At 36.1% G+C, this 17,367-nt stretch overlaps 1 protein-coding gene across 4 annotated transcripts in view; it reads right to left on the reverse strand.

Moving 5' to 3' along the window:
• CEPT1 (choline/ethanolamine phosphotransferase 1) overlaps positions 1 to 17,356 on the reverse strand; it is a 36,423-nt gene extending 19,067 nt beyond the window's left edge. For 2 of the 4 annotated variants that reach the window (XM_082687440.1, XM_082687442.1), the window contains exons 1-4: positions 17,242 to 17,356; positions 10,756 to 11,164; positions 5,039 to 5,186; positions 3,527 to 3,668 (exon numbers count right to left, since the gene is read on the reverse strand). In XM_082687440.1, the coding sequence (XP_082543566.1) occupies positions 3,527 to 3,668; positions 5,039 to 5,186; positions 10,756 to 11,094 (629 nt within the window). In that variant the 5' untranslated portion in view covers positions 11,095 to 11,164; positions 17,242 to 17,356. Of the gene's footprint in view, positions 1 to 3,526; positions 3,669 to 5,038; positions 5,187 to 10,755; positions 11,165 to 17,121 lie in introns of all 4 variants that reach the window. The other 2 variants (XM_082687441.1, XM_082687443.1) reach the window with 1 other exon arrangement.
• Positions 17,357 to 17,367: the final 11 nt, after the last annotated feature.

Here is a 17,367-nt window from a genome sequence, read left to right on the forward strand (position 1 = left end):
AGCCTATTTCTAGTCAAGATATTATAAGCAAACTTAATAGTAACTAAAAATTGTGATATTAAAAGACTAAGAAAAACAAAAATCTCTTATTTGGCAAATACAGTATGTGGTTATTAAACACACAACAACCTATATTGGTTATATATAAAAAAGAAAATCTTATGATCTTTTTCACTTATGTGTAAGCATCAAAATAAAACAATTAAAATAAAAATACTTTAAAATAAAGCTCCTAAGGTACCTAAAGCTGCTTTCACTTTCTTCCAAAAAAGAAGTAAAAAAAAAGCAAGTAATTAAAAAAAAACTTTTTTAGTCAAATTCCATTTCAGAGTTTACCTTATTATTTTCTAATTAAACAAAATAAAGTTTGGACTTTCTCCACACATATAAACTTCACTTCAATATTTAGCCTATTATACATCTGCCTATTCTCTTTGTTCTTGAAAAGAACATGAAATCTAAAGTGGCATTTAAAAAAAATTCTTCAGGAATATTGCTATTATTCCATATGCCATTACACTGCTATTTTGATAACTATCTCCTTAAATAAGCACTCACAGCACATTACTATGACTGTTGAGAACTGCTTTTACTTTAAAAAAGAAATAGTGCAGCTTAAATATGAATATAGGATTTCAGAAAATTGTATTCAAATTTTCCAAATGAAAATCAATTCCTCATAATAATAATATGTAATTTAATTGAGATATTAAATTCAAACTGTCCCCAATATTTCTATATATATTTTCATCACAAGGAAGCACGAGAGTCTCAGGGGGAGAGTGTCCTCCATCGAGCCCCTCTGCCTGTTACCCTAAACTCTGGTCCTGCATGTTCAACAATCTAGCTCCATGTATCCATCTCTCTTTTTTCCCCAAATATCTTCAATCTCTTCTCTAGTCAATTTCTTCTGCATAAATACAAAACCCTCCTTCCTTTGAGCCTAAGTTTTATCTTCTAACAGATGCCTTGCTCCTTCCCATCATCACAGCCACACATTTTATAAGTCACCTGTATTAATGTGTGCTTATTTATTCTCTTCACTTGTCATCCCCTACAATCTGGCTTTTACCCTATCTGCTACAGAGAAACGCCTCTGGATGGCCTCACACTGCCAAATTCAGTGTACAATTTTCTGTCCTCGTTCTGAGTCTTGGCAACATTTTGCATTGTTCTCTTTTGAAATCTCTGGCTTTTTATTCTGGTATGCCTCCTCCTCTGACTGTTCAATAATTTTCATAGGCTTCTTTCTAGGCTTGCTTTCTAAGTTTTTTAAGCTATTTTCATTCTATTTGGATGTCTAAAATCCCTCAGATACACATTCTAGGTGGAACTCTCCCTTTCAAATTGGTTCTTCTGCCGATAGGGCCTTTCTCCGCCTTCCATCCAACCACCCCTGGAGGGGAACTGGAGTTACTTCAGTCTCTGCTCCCTCATTCATTCCCCATATGCAGATAGAGATGAGGTCCTACAGTTTCTACCTCTTAAGCCTCTCTCCAACCTGTGACTTTCTCTCTGATTGTGCTGTCATCGCACTAGCTCAGGCATCAGCATTCCTCACAATAATGATGCTAATGACTCCTAAGGGTCTCCTTACCTCTGTCACAGCTCACTCTAATTCATCCTCCGATTACTGCCAGCCTGCTCTTTCCAAACTGTTGTTTTGTCATTTCCCTGGGTTAGGTCCTACTAAGGCTCCCCACAGATTCAGAACAAAAGCCCATATTTCTCGGCAGGACACCGAAGTCCTTGATTCTTTGGATCTTCTCCAGCTTTGTCTCCTGCCACTGCCCTATAAGCATCTTATGATTTAACTGCTGTTAAGACAGAACTACTCATAGTTCTCCCAATACATATTTAATTAAAGGAATACACCACAAGGGACCTTCCAGGACTGGCAAATAGGCGTGATATCAAATTGCTCCTAAAAAACACTATTCTCCCCCTACTTCCATGGTTCCTTCGTCCTCCTTCCTTCAGTTCCCGTACCACAAGGTTGGCGCTGCTTTACTTGAAAGGGAAAGATCGTTATATTTCTGATAATTAATCAGAATTTCTAAGCTGGTGATCAATAAGCTTTCAAAATAAGGGCTTGAAGTTAACTATGAGATAATAACCAATGAAACAAACTATATAAAATCTAGGTACTATAAATTCTGCTATTTTTGAAAACAGTAACATCACTAAAAACTAAAGGGTGAACCACATGTTCTTAGAAGTCTAATATTTTGTAGTTTCACCAATGCAGAGAAATACTATGAAAACATTACTGAGATAAAGGCTATAAAAACATTGAGAAAAAAACATCTGTACATAATATTTTCAATTACTGCTTTTTTTTCTATCAGAAATCCATAGTATTTTCTGAGCACTGATCATTTTATATACTGCTAAAGAACACAGAGGCATATAATTTTCAACTGGACACACATATCTGCTATTGCACAAAGGGTATTACCTTAAGATGGGCCTTAAAAATGTTTTCTAAGCCTCCAGGACATACCTTTTAATTAATATTCAAAATATTAATAAGTATTATTACTGCTGTAAGTTAAGAATATCTTAAGTTCTATTTAAATAAGTTTAACAAAAATCATTTGAACTAAACTTGTAAGAACAGCCGAATTTCTGTGCATCCCAGCTCTTACAAAACCTAGAAAACTAAGTTTATGTGGGATCTAAAATTGAAATATCCATTAATGATTCATCTTAAAGAGACTAGGTTAAGATGTTCCATCATTTGCAATCAGAGATTTTTATTTGGATATTTCATGAAGTATTTAGTCTTTTCTCAAGTTCTTTGTCTTTTAATCCTACACCAAGAAAAAAATAAGACTAACTTGAGCAGTGTAAACAGGATCTGTGATAATTAAACACTGGTTGATGAATTCCATCCTTCACCTCATTCCAAGACTAGTTTACTCATTAATATTTATAGAAAAGTATTGATCACCAGGTAGGAACCATTCATTTTGGAGTTTGAAAGCAGTTTGCTATTTCATTTTTTAAATTCTTGGGCATCTTGTTGGTGGTAGTAATCTACATGGTATGTCATGTCAGCTGAATTATCAAGAGCTTAGATTTTTATAGTCATAAAGAATATAGAAAGAATAAAATTTAATTAAACTATGATATTTAGAGATGAAAGTTGCTCTGTGCTCTCATAAACTATCTTATTTTTCCTGAAAACACATTTTCATGTGTCAAAATAAAACACAGAGTTACGGTGAATAATAGGAAAAATACAGTGAATTTACCTGAGGGAAAAATAAGTGGGTATTAGTGAGGAGGGACTCCTGCTTTTCATATTATTGAAAAAAACAATTGGTTGGGAGGTTCTAATAGTTCCTTTTAGGCAGTATGATAGAACAACAGACCATTAGGCAGCTATAATAATGAATTTTAAATTTCTTTTATTTGTTAAGCTAAAATTGTGCTTTGATCATTCCTAATATTGAAATACCTAAAAGCAACATTCACCATATCTGAAAGAGGAAACAAACAAAAAATTACCATTGTTACTTACATTCCAAATCGCAATGTTCCAGAAACATATGTCTGCCAGTGTGCACAATAGAACATGAATGTCCCAGCAAAACAACAAAAAAACATCCAGTCAGGATTTGTCCCCAGCTGCACTGCAATACAAGTTCCAAGAACCACGAAAACTGCAAGAGAAAGATCACAATAAAAACTGAATAATCTGAAAAATCAACATTAACTGAGCCGGGAATGTTGTTAGATGAGGCAAAAAGAAGACATGCTATGAATGTACAATTTTCTCTCAGTTATTCAAGGTACCAGAAAAGCAGGATGTAATCTTTTACCCCATAATTTCAATTTCTTCTTTCACTACACCACATACTGGAACCAAAGGTAACTAAAAAAAGGTAACCAAAAGTAACTAAAATACTTGAGCATTTTTGAAGTATTCTCCCAACTCAGTAATAGTGATATTAATGAACAGTAAAAATTTACAGACCAGAGTTAAAAACAAAAACAAAAACAAAAAGAAAACCACCCCCTGTGCCTTAGTTTCCTCATTTGTAACATGATGATAATAACCAGATAAAATGTATCAGTATTATAAGGGATTTCAAATAGTGCCTGAAACAGAGTAAACACTACATAACTGTTGAAAACAAAAAACCCAAAAAAACCTTAAGGCCTACATAATTCACAAAAGGACTTTTTAAAAAAGATTTTATTTGTTTATTTGACAGAGAGAAAGATCACAAGTAGATAGAGAGGCAGGCAGAGAGAAGTAGAAGCAGGCTCTCCGCTAAGCAGAGAGCCCAATGTGGGGCTAGATCCCAGGACCCTGAAATCATGACCTGAGCCGAAGGCAGAGACTTTAACCCACTGAGCCACTCGGGTGCCCCAGGACTGACTTTTTTTAGATTCATAGCTATTCCAAGTCTGCAACATAATCTTAAACGTCCACAGAATATCCATTTAAATATAAATACCATGAATTTCCTAGTCTCCCACTATTGTACTCATCTATAATTTATGAGACTTTTGATGATGACAATTATGCCCTAAGATTTTAAAAACAAGAGGTACCAAAAGAATACTACTTAGGTTTAAAAATGACTTCAGGAGGTGCCTGGGTGGCTCAGTGGGTTAAGCCTCTGCCTTCAGCTCAGGTCATGATCTCAGGGTCCTGGGATTGAGTCCTGCATTGGGCTCTCTGCTCAGCAGGGAGCCTGCTTCCCCCACTCTCTCTCTGCCTGCCTCTCTGCCTACTTGTGGTCTTTCTCTCTCTCTCTGTCAAATAAATAAATAAAATCTTTAAAAAAAAAAATAAATAAAATAAAAATGACTTCAGTAGAAATTAACATAATTTCTAAATTTCCCCTTATAGCCAATAATGAACAAATATTAACTGTATTTATAGTCTTTCGAAAACATTAAAAGTAGATATAAATCACTTATTCTGATAACTATCAAAACATCATAAACTTCTTACTCATTCCAATTTTTTTTCACATTAATTTTATCACTATTAATTAACATTTAAAAAAATCAACAATACCTGTTGATAGTGAATCACAACCATGATCAAAAAGTTCTCCCAAAGGAGAACTGCTATTGGTTCTTCTTGCCTGTTTCCCATCTATAGCGTCCAAAGACTGGTAAATGAAAAGGCCACATGCACAAGCAATATATGCCCACAGAGGAGCCTATGAAACAAAAAGTTAGAAACACAAGAGTTATAAAGACATTTGTTACTATGTTTCGCTGATCTATTTTTACTCACAGGTATTTTATCTTTACTTTCCAGAGAAGAACTGCTGGTTGGAAGCTATAGGAAAGAATCCCAAGGCTATGTAATGGAAAACTTTTTGGGACAATCGGAACTATAAGAGAATCAAATTCTTTGCTTTGTAGGGGTGCTCAAGCAGATGCTGGATAACTACTACCATGTAGGTTATATAAGAGATCACACTAGGTGACCTCCATAACACTCTTCCTAACATTTAGACTCTAAGAGTCATCTAAAAAACTCATCTAGTGTAGTTGTTTCTAAACCGTATATTTCAAGATGGTTCCAGCCCTTAATTTTGTTAATACATACTGTGAATATTCAAGAAGGGGGACACAATATGCTGCCATTTTCCAAATTTATTTGAGCATGTAACGTATTTTTCAACACACCTCTTCAACCTCTTCCTAGAATAACACTAGGAAAATGATGATCTAGTACACAGAATGTTTAGAACATTATTTTTCAAACATTTTTGGACACATTTTCAAGGAACCAATTTCTCTTTTCCCAGACAGAAACTGAACCAGTAATACTGGATTTAAATGTGTTAAAAAAGGAGAACTTCTATTTGACATCTTTTTAAGAATGTATAAGAGTGTTTTATATCACTTTTCACTATTTTCCGATGCCCAAGCCAGGAAAAAATTTCTATAATCACAAAGTATTTTCTCAGTATCGGTTATCAAGTTAAGCTGAGTGTTAAATGTCACAGCAGCATATTAAAACTACTCAGAGCTGCAAATAATATTTATATTCTGCATTGCAAAGAAGTTTCTCTCAAAATCTTATTTAGTTCTCAGTATTAAAGGTAAGGATCTTCTCTTAAACATTTTCTTAAAGTCGCATGTTTTAGAACACTGAAGCTGTCAAAAGGACCATAGCATAAACCTGAGTTACAAACCCTGAAAGCAATCACTGTGATTGTGTAATCATACTTTATGTGCAAGCTCACTGTACTGATAAATCTCAACTGACTAAGAACCCCACCTTCTAGACTTTGAGGCTACTACTTCTTGCTCCTAAAGGAATCTAGTAACTCTCTAGAGCTGCTCTGTCCTACACAGTAGCCATTAGTCATATTAGTTTAGATTATTAGATATATTTTTTATTACTTTATTTTCAGTTTAGATTATTAGATATATTTGGATTAGTTATTTTAGTGTAGATTCACTAAAATTAAATAAAACTAAAGACTCCGCTCCTCAGCTACACTAGGCACATTTCAAGTGCTCAACAGCCAGATGTGGCTCTGCGTACCACACCAGACCACAAAGACACAGACAGAACATAACTAGCATCACCGAAATTTCTATTGGACAGTACTGCTTAATAGGACTAGAAAGCTAGGGACTTTTGGGGGTCTAAACTCTGGATTTTAATGGGGGCAAAGTATAAGTCTGAAACAGAGACAACTTCAACCATCAGTATACACACAATCCTAGGAAATGGTAAAAAAGTAATTACATATATATAAGAAAGCAAAGTCTTGTGTCTTCCGATCGTTCTTTCCTCCTGTGAATCTGCAGAATACTAAAACTAATATTTATATATTTCTTCATTGTTCCCATTGTTTACAACTCAGATTTGTTTTAGGAAGCAAGCTTTCTCGCGGAGCCTGGGTGGCTCAGTCGGTCAAGTGTCTGCCTTTGACTTAGGTCATGATCCCACGGTTCTGGGATCCAGTCCCGCATTGGGCTCCTCTGCTCAGTGGGAGTCTACTTCTCCCTCTCCCTCTGCATACTGCTCTCTGCCTACTTGTGCATGGGCACTCCCTGTCTCTCTTTCAAATAAATAAGCAAAATCTTAAAAGAAAAAGAAGAAGAAGGAGGAGGAGGCAGCTTTCTCACTCAGGAATAAGCAATGGTTTCAGCTGGTTTAAGAGCCTGAGAGATACACTGCATCAATAAAGGACACATTTATCATTCAGAAAACCATCACACCCTGATAGGCAGGAAGAGAACAATTAGCATAGGAAAATAATCTTATCACAATCAGGCAATAAACTGACTTGCAAAATCTTGCAGAGATGTTCTCATATGAGTCAACTCAGGTGAAAAAATTCTAAGAAACATGGTTTTAGGGAGCTTTTGAAACAGAACTGTGGGGTTTACATACATACAAATGTGTACATATACTGAGCAAGAATGTTTCTTTTCTTTTTCCTGGGAGGACATATCAAAAACTTGTTTACATTATGTACAAAAAAGAGGAATTAGAGGTAAGAGTGTAAAGAAAAGTCAGGTAAAAAAGATTTTACTGTTTTTATACCATTCTGTTTGAATTTTTCCAATATGTAATGTTTCCCCTTTCTTTTTCAATGTCAGTAGGAGTTAACTGGGCAATAAGATTATGCACAATGTGCCACTTTAATTTTCTTTCCAATCTTGTATATGAAAAGGAAAAAAATCTAAGAAATTTCTTAGCAAGTTAGATAAAAAACATTAAATATAGCAATATAAAACAGTAACAAATGAATGTTAATACAAAAAACTCCGTCTCATCATATTCCAAAAAGTTTTATTTAAACTTGATGGGAGCTCCTATTAGTAACAGCACATAGCTCAATTCTGGTTTTCCTGTTTATAAGATAGCTAACACTAATTTCTTTCATCTATCTTATGTGGCAAAGATATGTCAAACATATGTAAAATTAACAAGCTGCAAGATAAATTCTAAATTAACTTATGAAACTAAAATCAAAGTTACTAGCTGATGAGATTTAAATACTTAGTCTCAGAATTAGATCACGAGGATATTTTGGTATCCATAAAAAAAGGGCTAAGTCTACATTTCTATCTTAGAAATATGAAAAATAAGGGCTGATTTTCCTTTCTTATCTACTGTAAAGTTATTTTCTAAGAAGAATGGCAAACTCCACTGAAACCATTACGATGACATTCTTTTCTAGGAGAAAGACTGGTATCTGAAACTATTAAGAAAATATCAGTAACATAAAAAATATATGGAAACCTCACAATACCTGGAGACATGAAATTTAATATTCACCCACTGGGACAAGGCCCAAAGGAATTAGACCTAAAATGAATGAGAATGTCCCTGGGTAATGGAACTCTTTTGACTCCAAAACAGTTATTTAAAAAAAAAAAAAAGAAATCAATAAGGACTTATATAATTTGTGATTCCATATATATGTATTTTTAGAGGAAATCAGGAATAAGAGGAAGGTTGTAGGAAAGAACAGGTTACATACTTAATGTTCTTGACCAATGAAATATTAACCATTTATTGAACTTTGTATGTTAGGTACTCTAAATGGATAATTTTATTTCTCTTAATACTACAAAACAAAATTTCAAAGGATAAATAAACTGTGTCTTAGAAAATTCACATAATAGGGCACCAGGGTTGCTCGGTGGGTTAAAGCCTCTGCCTTTCGCTCAGGCCCTGATCCCAGGGTCCCGGGATCGAGCCCTACATCAGGCTCTGTGCTCTGCAGGGAGCCTGCTTCCTCCTCTCTCTCTGCCTACCTGTGATCTCTGTCAAATAAATAAATAAAATCATAAAAAAAATTAACATAATTTACTGAAGATCACAGAGATAATAAGAACATACCATGGAAGATAGCTATGACCTATTTTAATGCACTGTGATCTAAAGCCTAACTAGGATTTCTACTGTGCAGCTATAAAGCATCCAGGCATAGCCTTTGTGGGACACTACCTTCCCTAGCAGAGCACGAAACAGTGGCTCAGTCATGTTCTACCTTGATTCCTCCTAGCAGCAATTCTAAAAAGTTCTCTGTGATTAGAATAGTTTCCATTCTGGAAGTTTCTTCAAAGATTTAAAGTAATTCGAGGATTACTGTAAAAATTCCAAATCACTTAAGCACAGAGGCTAAAGAAAAGTATTATAGGGAACATGGTACCTGGTACAATCTGGGGTATTCAATAAATAACTATTAGTGGCTGAGCTATCTTTGAACTTGCTCTCAGTCCCTGATCCCCATCATGAAAATAGCTTAGGATTGTGGGAAAAACTTCCTTTGGAATCAACACACCTTCCTGTTGTTCTGCTGTATCTCTAAGGATGTGTGTGATATGGACCAAGTTCATCTGAAGTGACTATCAGGTCCTCAAGTAAGCCACAGATACAATAGTCCAAAGGACATGTTATGATAAAGAATCCCAGGACACATTTAAACAATCACACTGGCATTTAAGTTTCCTGATTGATATAAAGGAAGATAGTTAAGAAAATGATAAAAATTAGAAATATATTCATACAATCTGTATGGACAGGATTTGTATAGTAAAAGAGGAATTAAAATAAAAGTATTCAAGGGTGAGGAAGAAATGAACATCTGGAAGAAAACAACAAAAAAGTCAACGTGTTTTAGAGGTAACTGTGATGTTCAATAGCTATTTACTTTAAGAGTGCTATGAGGAAACAAATTAATTGATGATAACCAAAAGGAATAGAGAGTTGGAGGGCGATAATTTTATCACAAAGAACAAATCATCTGAAAAGACTATTTAAATGATTACTTACAGCTTAAAACAAGATAAGGACTATTGTGACCATTACGATTTCTTATGATTCAGAGTCACCTCTGACCCCTTTAGTTGAGGATCACCTCTATCTTCTTGGTTACCTGGGACTGATCACTTGGATTAATAAAGGCACAATAAATGTTTCTGATTCTCTTCCATTTACCTTACTGTTTAGCTCCCTTCTTATCAAGGAAATTTTAAAACCAAAGAGATAAACATTAATTTACTTATTCTGATGAACAGTTCTAGTTTCAGTTTTGGTTTTAAGTAACAGGTACAGAAGGAAAAGAGGGACCAGCAGTAGACTTTTACTTAAGGCGGCCCAGGGAGAAAGTCTTTGTCAGCAATAACTACTCCCCTTCTTAACAGCAGCTGTTGCATAATACAGAACAGGAAATGCATTCTATTGACTTTTTCTTGTATGTCTTTTGCTTTGTTAGTATAACAGAAATATGCCTGAGATCTATCAGTCACAAATATTTATAGGAAGAGAAAAGGGATATTCAAGTAATTCTTAACAGGAATGGAGAGGAAACCACTTTTGATAAAACTGATTTACAGGCGTGCCATCTCACTACTTTTTCTCTCTGGTCATCTTAAACTTTTCTAAGATTTCATTCAGCTATTAAAAAATACTTTAAAAATTCAGTCATTTTTAAAAACTTTTGTATTGAGATTTACTGATTTTAAAAGGACTGTCTTAACATGTTAATCCCTGATAACATTAATTTACCTACTAGAATCAGACTGTACCTTTTGCTTCTGGTTTTCATAAACAGAGGGTATAAAGCAGACTGTAGTTATAACTTTATTAATAGTATGTGTGATACAATACAATAATAAAAAAATTTTAAAACAGTTGATAAACAATTGTCGAATCATCTTATCTTTAGCTAAAATGACCTAAAAATCCCAAGTACAGAGTTTTTTGTATATAACAAATGCTCCTAACTGTTAAGAAATCCATCTTACCTGCTCTGTCGCTGTGGGACAGTAGAAGACTAACAAAACGGTTGTACAGATGTTTATTGACAATCCAATGATGGTGATGAGATTTGGGGCAATCCAGGAGGGAACTCTTCCAACTAGCCATTCCCAATACCCCTGCATTAAGGGCTCCAGCAGGGACCGTCCAGCACTCTGATATCTGTGTTCTTCTAGCCGCTTTAGTTGGTGTCTTGATAATGGTGGTGTAGGTAACTGAAACAATTTATTTAATACACAACCTGGAGTACTCATATGCCCGAAGCCCACAGGGGACTCCGGGTGAGAATCTCCACATCGTTTCCTCGTTGATCGATGCCCACTCATGGATCTTGGCTGTCTTATGTGAAGAGAATAATTTATCTTGTTTCACAACTTTTTTGCAGCTGGTCTTTACCTGAAAAAAGAGAAAAGACACATCTGTCAGCCACCATTTATATCAATATCAGTAGTAAATTAAAAAGAAAAAAAAAAACTGGTAACAGTAATATGTATCAAACAGATCAGAACACCAGGGATCTGCTTTTAGTTTTTGTTCTTATTAATGGTATAAGCCAAAACAAGTCCTATAACTTCACCCTCAGGCGAAAAATATTAAGGGATTTTAACAGTAATATGCTTCCTGATACCTTATAGCTTGTGTGACTTCAAAGCTCTTGCCTTTTTTTTCCTATCTCACACTGATTTAATATAAAGGGACAAATCTTAGAAATGACTTAGTCATTTCACATATATGGACACTGAGATCCACAGATATCCCCAAAGACAGCTAGCAAATTAGTATTAATATCAGAGGAATGACTTGAATAATATGGGTTTTAAATCAGATTTTAATTTAATGTTAATAGCTAACACTAGGCACCTACTACACACTAATGCTTCAAGCATTTCACATTTTTTAAAAAAGATTTTATTTATTTATTTGACAAAGAGAGACACACAGAGAGAGGGAACACAAGCCAAGGGTGCAGGAGAGGGATAAGCTGGCTTCCCACCTAGCAGGGAGCCCGATGTGGGCCTTGATCCCAGGACCCTGGGATCATGACCCGAGTGAAAGGCAGCTACTTAACGACTGAGACACCCAGGCACCCAATAACATCATTATAAGTTACTAAGCAACATAAGAAAATGACAAGTATATTTTCAAGATTAAAGGGTAGTTATATATATTCATCAGACTGCATGCAAAATGTAGTATTAATACTCAAAAATTAGTATGGTGACTTCAAATGTTTGAAGTGGGTAGTGCCTAGAAGAGGGTGGTAAAAATGGAAATGTGAAAGTCAAATCTCTAAGTAATTTTTATGTAGAATGAGAATCAAAGGAAAGCACTTAGGAATTAGATATGAAAGGTGAAGGAGAAGAAAACACAAATCAAGAGACTAAAAAAGAGAAGTTAGGGGGAAAAAACAGTTATTTTGGCTTGGAAGGTGATGGAAGGGGATCTGGGGATAGAGGTTAGAAAAATATAAAAGTAGCTTTTAAGTAGGTATGTTTTAGATAAGATCAAACACCTGGAGTTTAAGCAAGAGATGAAAATTTCAAGTTATCAACTCTGGATGCTAAAGTCTAGTGTTTGTTTGTTTGTTTGTTTTTGAAAGAAAAGTTCTTAAAGGGATTAAGTAGAAAGAAAAAAGGAAAATAATAAGAACTTGTGGGAAACTTGGTTATAGAGCAGAAGAAAGGGAAGCCATAAGAGGATTAAGGGGGGGGGGGGGAGGAATCATCTCAATAGAACTGAAAGGGTAGTGGCATCAAACCAAGAGAGGTGTACTTTGATATTCTGGTAGAAAGCTATCCAGCACGCAATATGAAATTCCCAGAAATGTTCCACTATGAGAATACAGAATGTGATACAAGAAGTAGGACATTTCAACAATGGACCCGGTATCAAACATGCCTAAGACTACTTCTCTCTTTTCCCATATACATCAAGTTCTAAAATTTCAGTGTCACCAAGGATCTAGAGTGACAACCAAAATCTTGATCATGTGTCTCAATAATTGGTTCAGAAAATAGTTTTTTAATTATCAACTGCCTTAAATAAATTTTCAAAAATCTTAAAAGAATCACCAGTGCCACGATTTACCTAAAGTGTGAGATAAAAATACTGAAATAATTTTCAAACCAAAGCAAATTATTTCAAAGAATTCTACCACTCACTCAACTATATCACAAAACAACTGATTAATGTCAAACAACTGGTTACAAAATCATTTTAGAGAAAGTGACAGACATAACCACCCAAAACTTAATTTTGTAGTAGTCAAATTTTCTGTAGTTAAATTAAAGGACACAGCTTCACATTTGGTGAGCTATAATAAATCAGCTTTTACAGAATTCAACTTAAACGTGGGAATAAAAAGTTTATTCATCTCAATTTGTACTTTACTATTGTAGTATTCACTTATCCTACTGTAAAAATGAAGTGACATATTGAGGGTGTTGGCTTCCTTTTGGCACTAAACAACTACAAGCAACTGATCCTAATGGTTTTAAGTTTGAGCATTTGGCAGGATTATATGATAAACTGATACCTTCCTTCTGAGTGTTTTCCCCCTCTGACCTAGATTTTTTTTTTTTTTTACCTTTTAATTCTCTCTTAGAAAAGTCTACAGTTTGACAAACCTTAATAGATCCAGCCATTACTTATTTCATACATGAAAAAAAGCCAGTGAGTTTTTAACTATTTCAATTTGGCAACATTGTTTCTGTGAAGCTACTAGCAACAAGATTGCAAATATAAATTCAGGTACATGTAGCCCAACCTACAGATATCCACTTGGGGTTTTAAATCAGATTTTAAATCGCCTTCAATACATGCCTATAGACATAGACACAGAGGGTGTTATCACTGCTATAGGTCCATCTCCACTCTTCTTCATCTGATTACATCTGAGACCCAGAGGCTACTGCAATTCAAACCATCTCAGGAAAAAACAGGAGCTTCTGAATTTCAGCAAAGGAAAAGCAAGCATATCTCAAGGGAGTGCAACAGGGTAGGTGACTATTATAGGAAGAGTGAACTTTATGTAGAAAAAGGGAAACGTGATGTGGGATGGGAATATGCAGTGGAGGAGCAAATAGTATAAAAATTATTCTAGCCACTTGAGATTTTTTTACCTAGACAGGCTTATGCCGAAAAGCGTGAAGAGAAAATGTCCTTTTGTTGCCATACTACAAGGAACTAAAACAATTAATGTAAGGAATTAAAATTTATTGCTGGCTAGCCTAGAAACCACCAGTCACAAGTTTTTATGAGAAAATGAATTCTAAGTTCCAAATGCATTCAGCCAACATTGAGTGCGGTAAGCAAGATAGACATCCTCCTGGTTCCCATGTCCAGCTGGAAAATAACTAAAAACAGGTAAACAAGCAAATAGCATTACACACTGTAATGGGTGCTATGAGGAAAATAAAGTGTGGAGCCAGAAAATAGTTAGGGGTGCACATTTTAGATAAGGTGGTAGGAATATATGAAGAAGTAACATTTATATCAGATTCAGAGAATGAAAAGAACCTAGTCCAAGTAAAGGTAACAGGCCCTGAAGCAAGAAAGAGCTTGTCTTGATCAGGTGCCTTTGAGATTACTAAGGCTGGACAGCAACAAATCAGATGGAAGAGTGACATAAATAAAGTTTGAAAAGCCAGACAATGCATTTTATAGACCATGATAAAGAACTGAGATTTTCTTTTGATGTTTTGAAAAGTCATCAATGAGCTTATAAAAATTTCTATAATTTTGGTAGCACAACCTACTTATTAACTGAGGATGTGTTTTCAGAAATCGTAATAGTAAAAGTGAGTATTTTAGCTGAAAAACTTCCCATCACCTGGAATTTATTTTAGTATAATACTGTTCACAGGTCTATAGCTATTGTAACCTTTCCACTTATTATCAGCAAATTCCCCTTCTCTGTTATAACCTGGCTATACTGCAATACTCATTTTATAGCAATTAATACATTGGGTTTTTCTGTTTGTTGTATTGTTTCTGGTCTTCTCCCCACATTGGTCTATAAGCTCCAGGAATGCATAGGCCATGCCTGTCTAACATTCTTTTCCCACACTCTCATACCATACCTAACATTAAGTAGGTAATCAGGACTTATTTGTGGAACAAGGAACAAAAATGGCTCATTATTATTTAATGAGCACCTAGTTCTTCTAGACCCTGAAGAAAGAGACTGAAGTATGGCCATCCACGATCCCAAGAAACTTAAAGGGGGTGGGGAGGAGAGTCTTATAAACAGCTAAGTTATAGTGTGCTGTGAACAAACTGTTGTGGGAGTCCAGAGAAGGGGGGTACATATGGTATAACAAAAAAATTTTCTTTGTGCAGGCATGAATATTTATGTGAAAAGCCCAACAAAGGTACAAAAATATAATCAGAGCTATTTAGTGAATACCTTACTAAAATTACACACAAATTGTGAAGCTAAATCTATGACATAGAACATCTGTGCTTATAGCAGCTGAGGAAAATGGCATGCTGCCTACATTATTCCTGTGTTTAGCTGTGGGGAACATCTGACAAGTATCCCACTAAAAAAGGCATCTCCAACTGCTCAGCAGAGCATAAGGTAAACTTACACAATATCCAACCTGTAGTATGAAATTCCAGAATTCCCATCCCCCACGTCTAAGGGTGCCAAGTTTTAAACTCCACCGATTCAGCAGTGTGTTTACAGTCCTTTCACGGGAATTGGTGATTACACAGTTCTTTCCAACCTTTATGGCACTAATAAAGAAAATTACTAATGGCCAACACTATTTGGAAGGCAGAACAAATTACAAAATGTTTTTTTAAGAAAGGAAAACTAATAGGATCACAGGATTACATTCAGCATTATTTAACAAGTGGTACATAGAACAAGTTAGCAAAAACAAAAGCCTTTTCAGCAGTCTCGGAAGCAAAAACAGTACTGTGTAATACAATTTAGATCTACTGTTTTGAAGAGAAATCTTGCATTCCTTAAAAAAAAAAAAAAAAAAAGGAAATAACTTCCCCCAGAAAAAAAAAGAAGAAGAAAAGCAAAAGCCTGGTATTTTATAGATTATTTTCGTATTCCCCTAAAAAAGACAGCACAGCATGACCCTCAAAAGAACATCACCTGCACTTTTAGCCAACTTAAAGAACAACTCTACTGCTGCCTAGAAAACAAACTGACTATGCAATAAAATGTAATTTGGCTTATGGCAAAGTTTAGAGTTACAGATATCAAACATTTAAGTGTTTATAATGTAAATTTGAAGAGATTGGGTGTGGGAAAGGAAGGAGAATAAATTTATGAAATCATAGTTGTAAATATTCAGAACAGTCTTTTAATTGGACAAGAAATAAATACGCCTCTAGTGGAACAGGTTAATACAAGAGGCAGATTTGTCACACTTATTTCTCTAATGGAAGCATTGCGCAGACAAGTTGTACAAGGGACTCTGAATAGTTTTTTTCACCACAGAACAGATAAGCAGCAAAATAAATGCTTTTAGGACTTCAATCGCTGGAACTTTATGTGACTGCCAATGTTCCAAAGTAGTAAAGCTAAATATCCTTACCACAGTCTAACTTGTGGTGTTAGTCAATTAAATACACACAATGAACACAATTCTATCCTACTAGTTCGAGTGCAGAAACTGAATCTTTATTCTCTGCCCACATACAAGATAAGACATTAATATTTGCTGAAAGATAACTATGAATTTGCCTATCATAATATGGATTCATTAATAAACTAAAAGACCTCAAACAAAACTATATATTCGATACCAATGATCCAAAACAGCTAAGTGATATAACGCCAAGCACCAAATTGGAGAAGACAAGTTAAACACAGCTAATTGTAAAGACCCCATCCATCCAGTGTTCCTGGGAACACCTGCAAACACTAGCAACCCTCCTGTCCTTTCTCCTTCCAAGAATACTGCTGAAACAAACCCCAGCTATTTATAAGTAAATATACGCTAGTATTTCTAGAAAAGTTGCTGAACAAGAAGCGTGGCCCAGCCACACGAGCACCGCATTCCAAAAGGCAGGCCACCCCGTCACCGAATGCAACACTGTTTGGGGACCTGGAAGCACCTGAGCAGGAGGGTGTGGACCCGACATGGCACGGTCGGTTCCACGCGAGCAGCGTCCCCGCCCGCCCTGCCCGGGCCGGCCGAGGTTCTCCGCGCCACGACTCCCAACTCCTACACTCAGCAGTCCCCGGACTCTCGCGCTAGCACTTCGTCACCTCAGTCTCTCCACCTGGGGCCAGAGGGGCAAGCGCCCCTCGCCCTCCCCACAACCCCGCGCGCGAGGCCAGCCGGCGCGAGGAAGCGCTGCGTTCGCCTCGCCGAGTCCATACACACCTATATTCCAATGCCCCACCCCAGAGCATGCAGCGCTCTCTCCACGCCTCTCGAGAGTCATGCCCCCCAACACGTCCGTCACACCGGCCATCTTCCCAAGGCCGAGCCCCGCAGCCTTACCCCGACCCCCGAGAGCACACCGCTAGAAATAAGCCCTCCGCCTCCAGACGACTGAGTGACTCCGATCGGCGGCAGCCCGTTCGCGACACTTTCGCGTTGCCGTAAAGGGATACAGGGTCGGAACGA

Source organism: Mustela nivalis, assembly GCF_964662115.1.
Source record: "Mustela nivalis genome assembly, chromosome: 10".
Classification (NCBI taxonomy): domain Eukaryota; kingdom Metazoa; phylum Chordata; class Mammalia; order Carnivora; family Mustelidae; genus Mustela; species Mustela nivalis.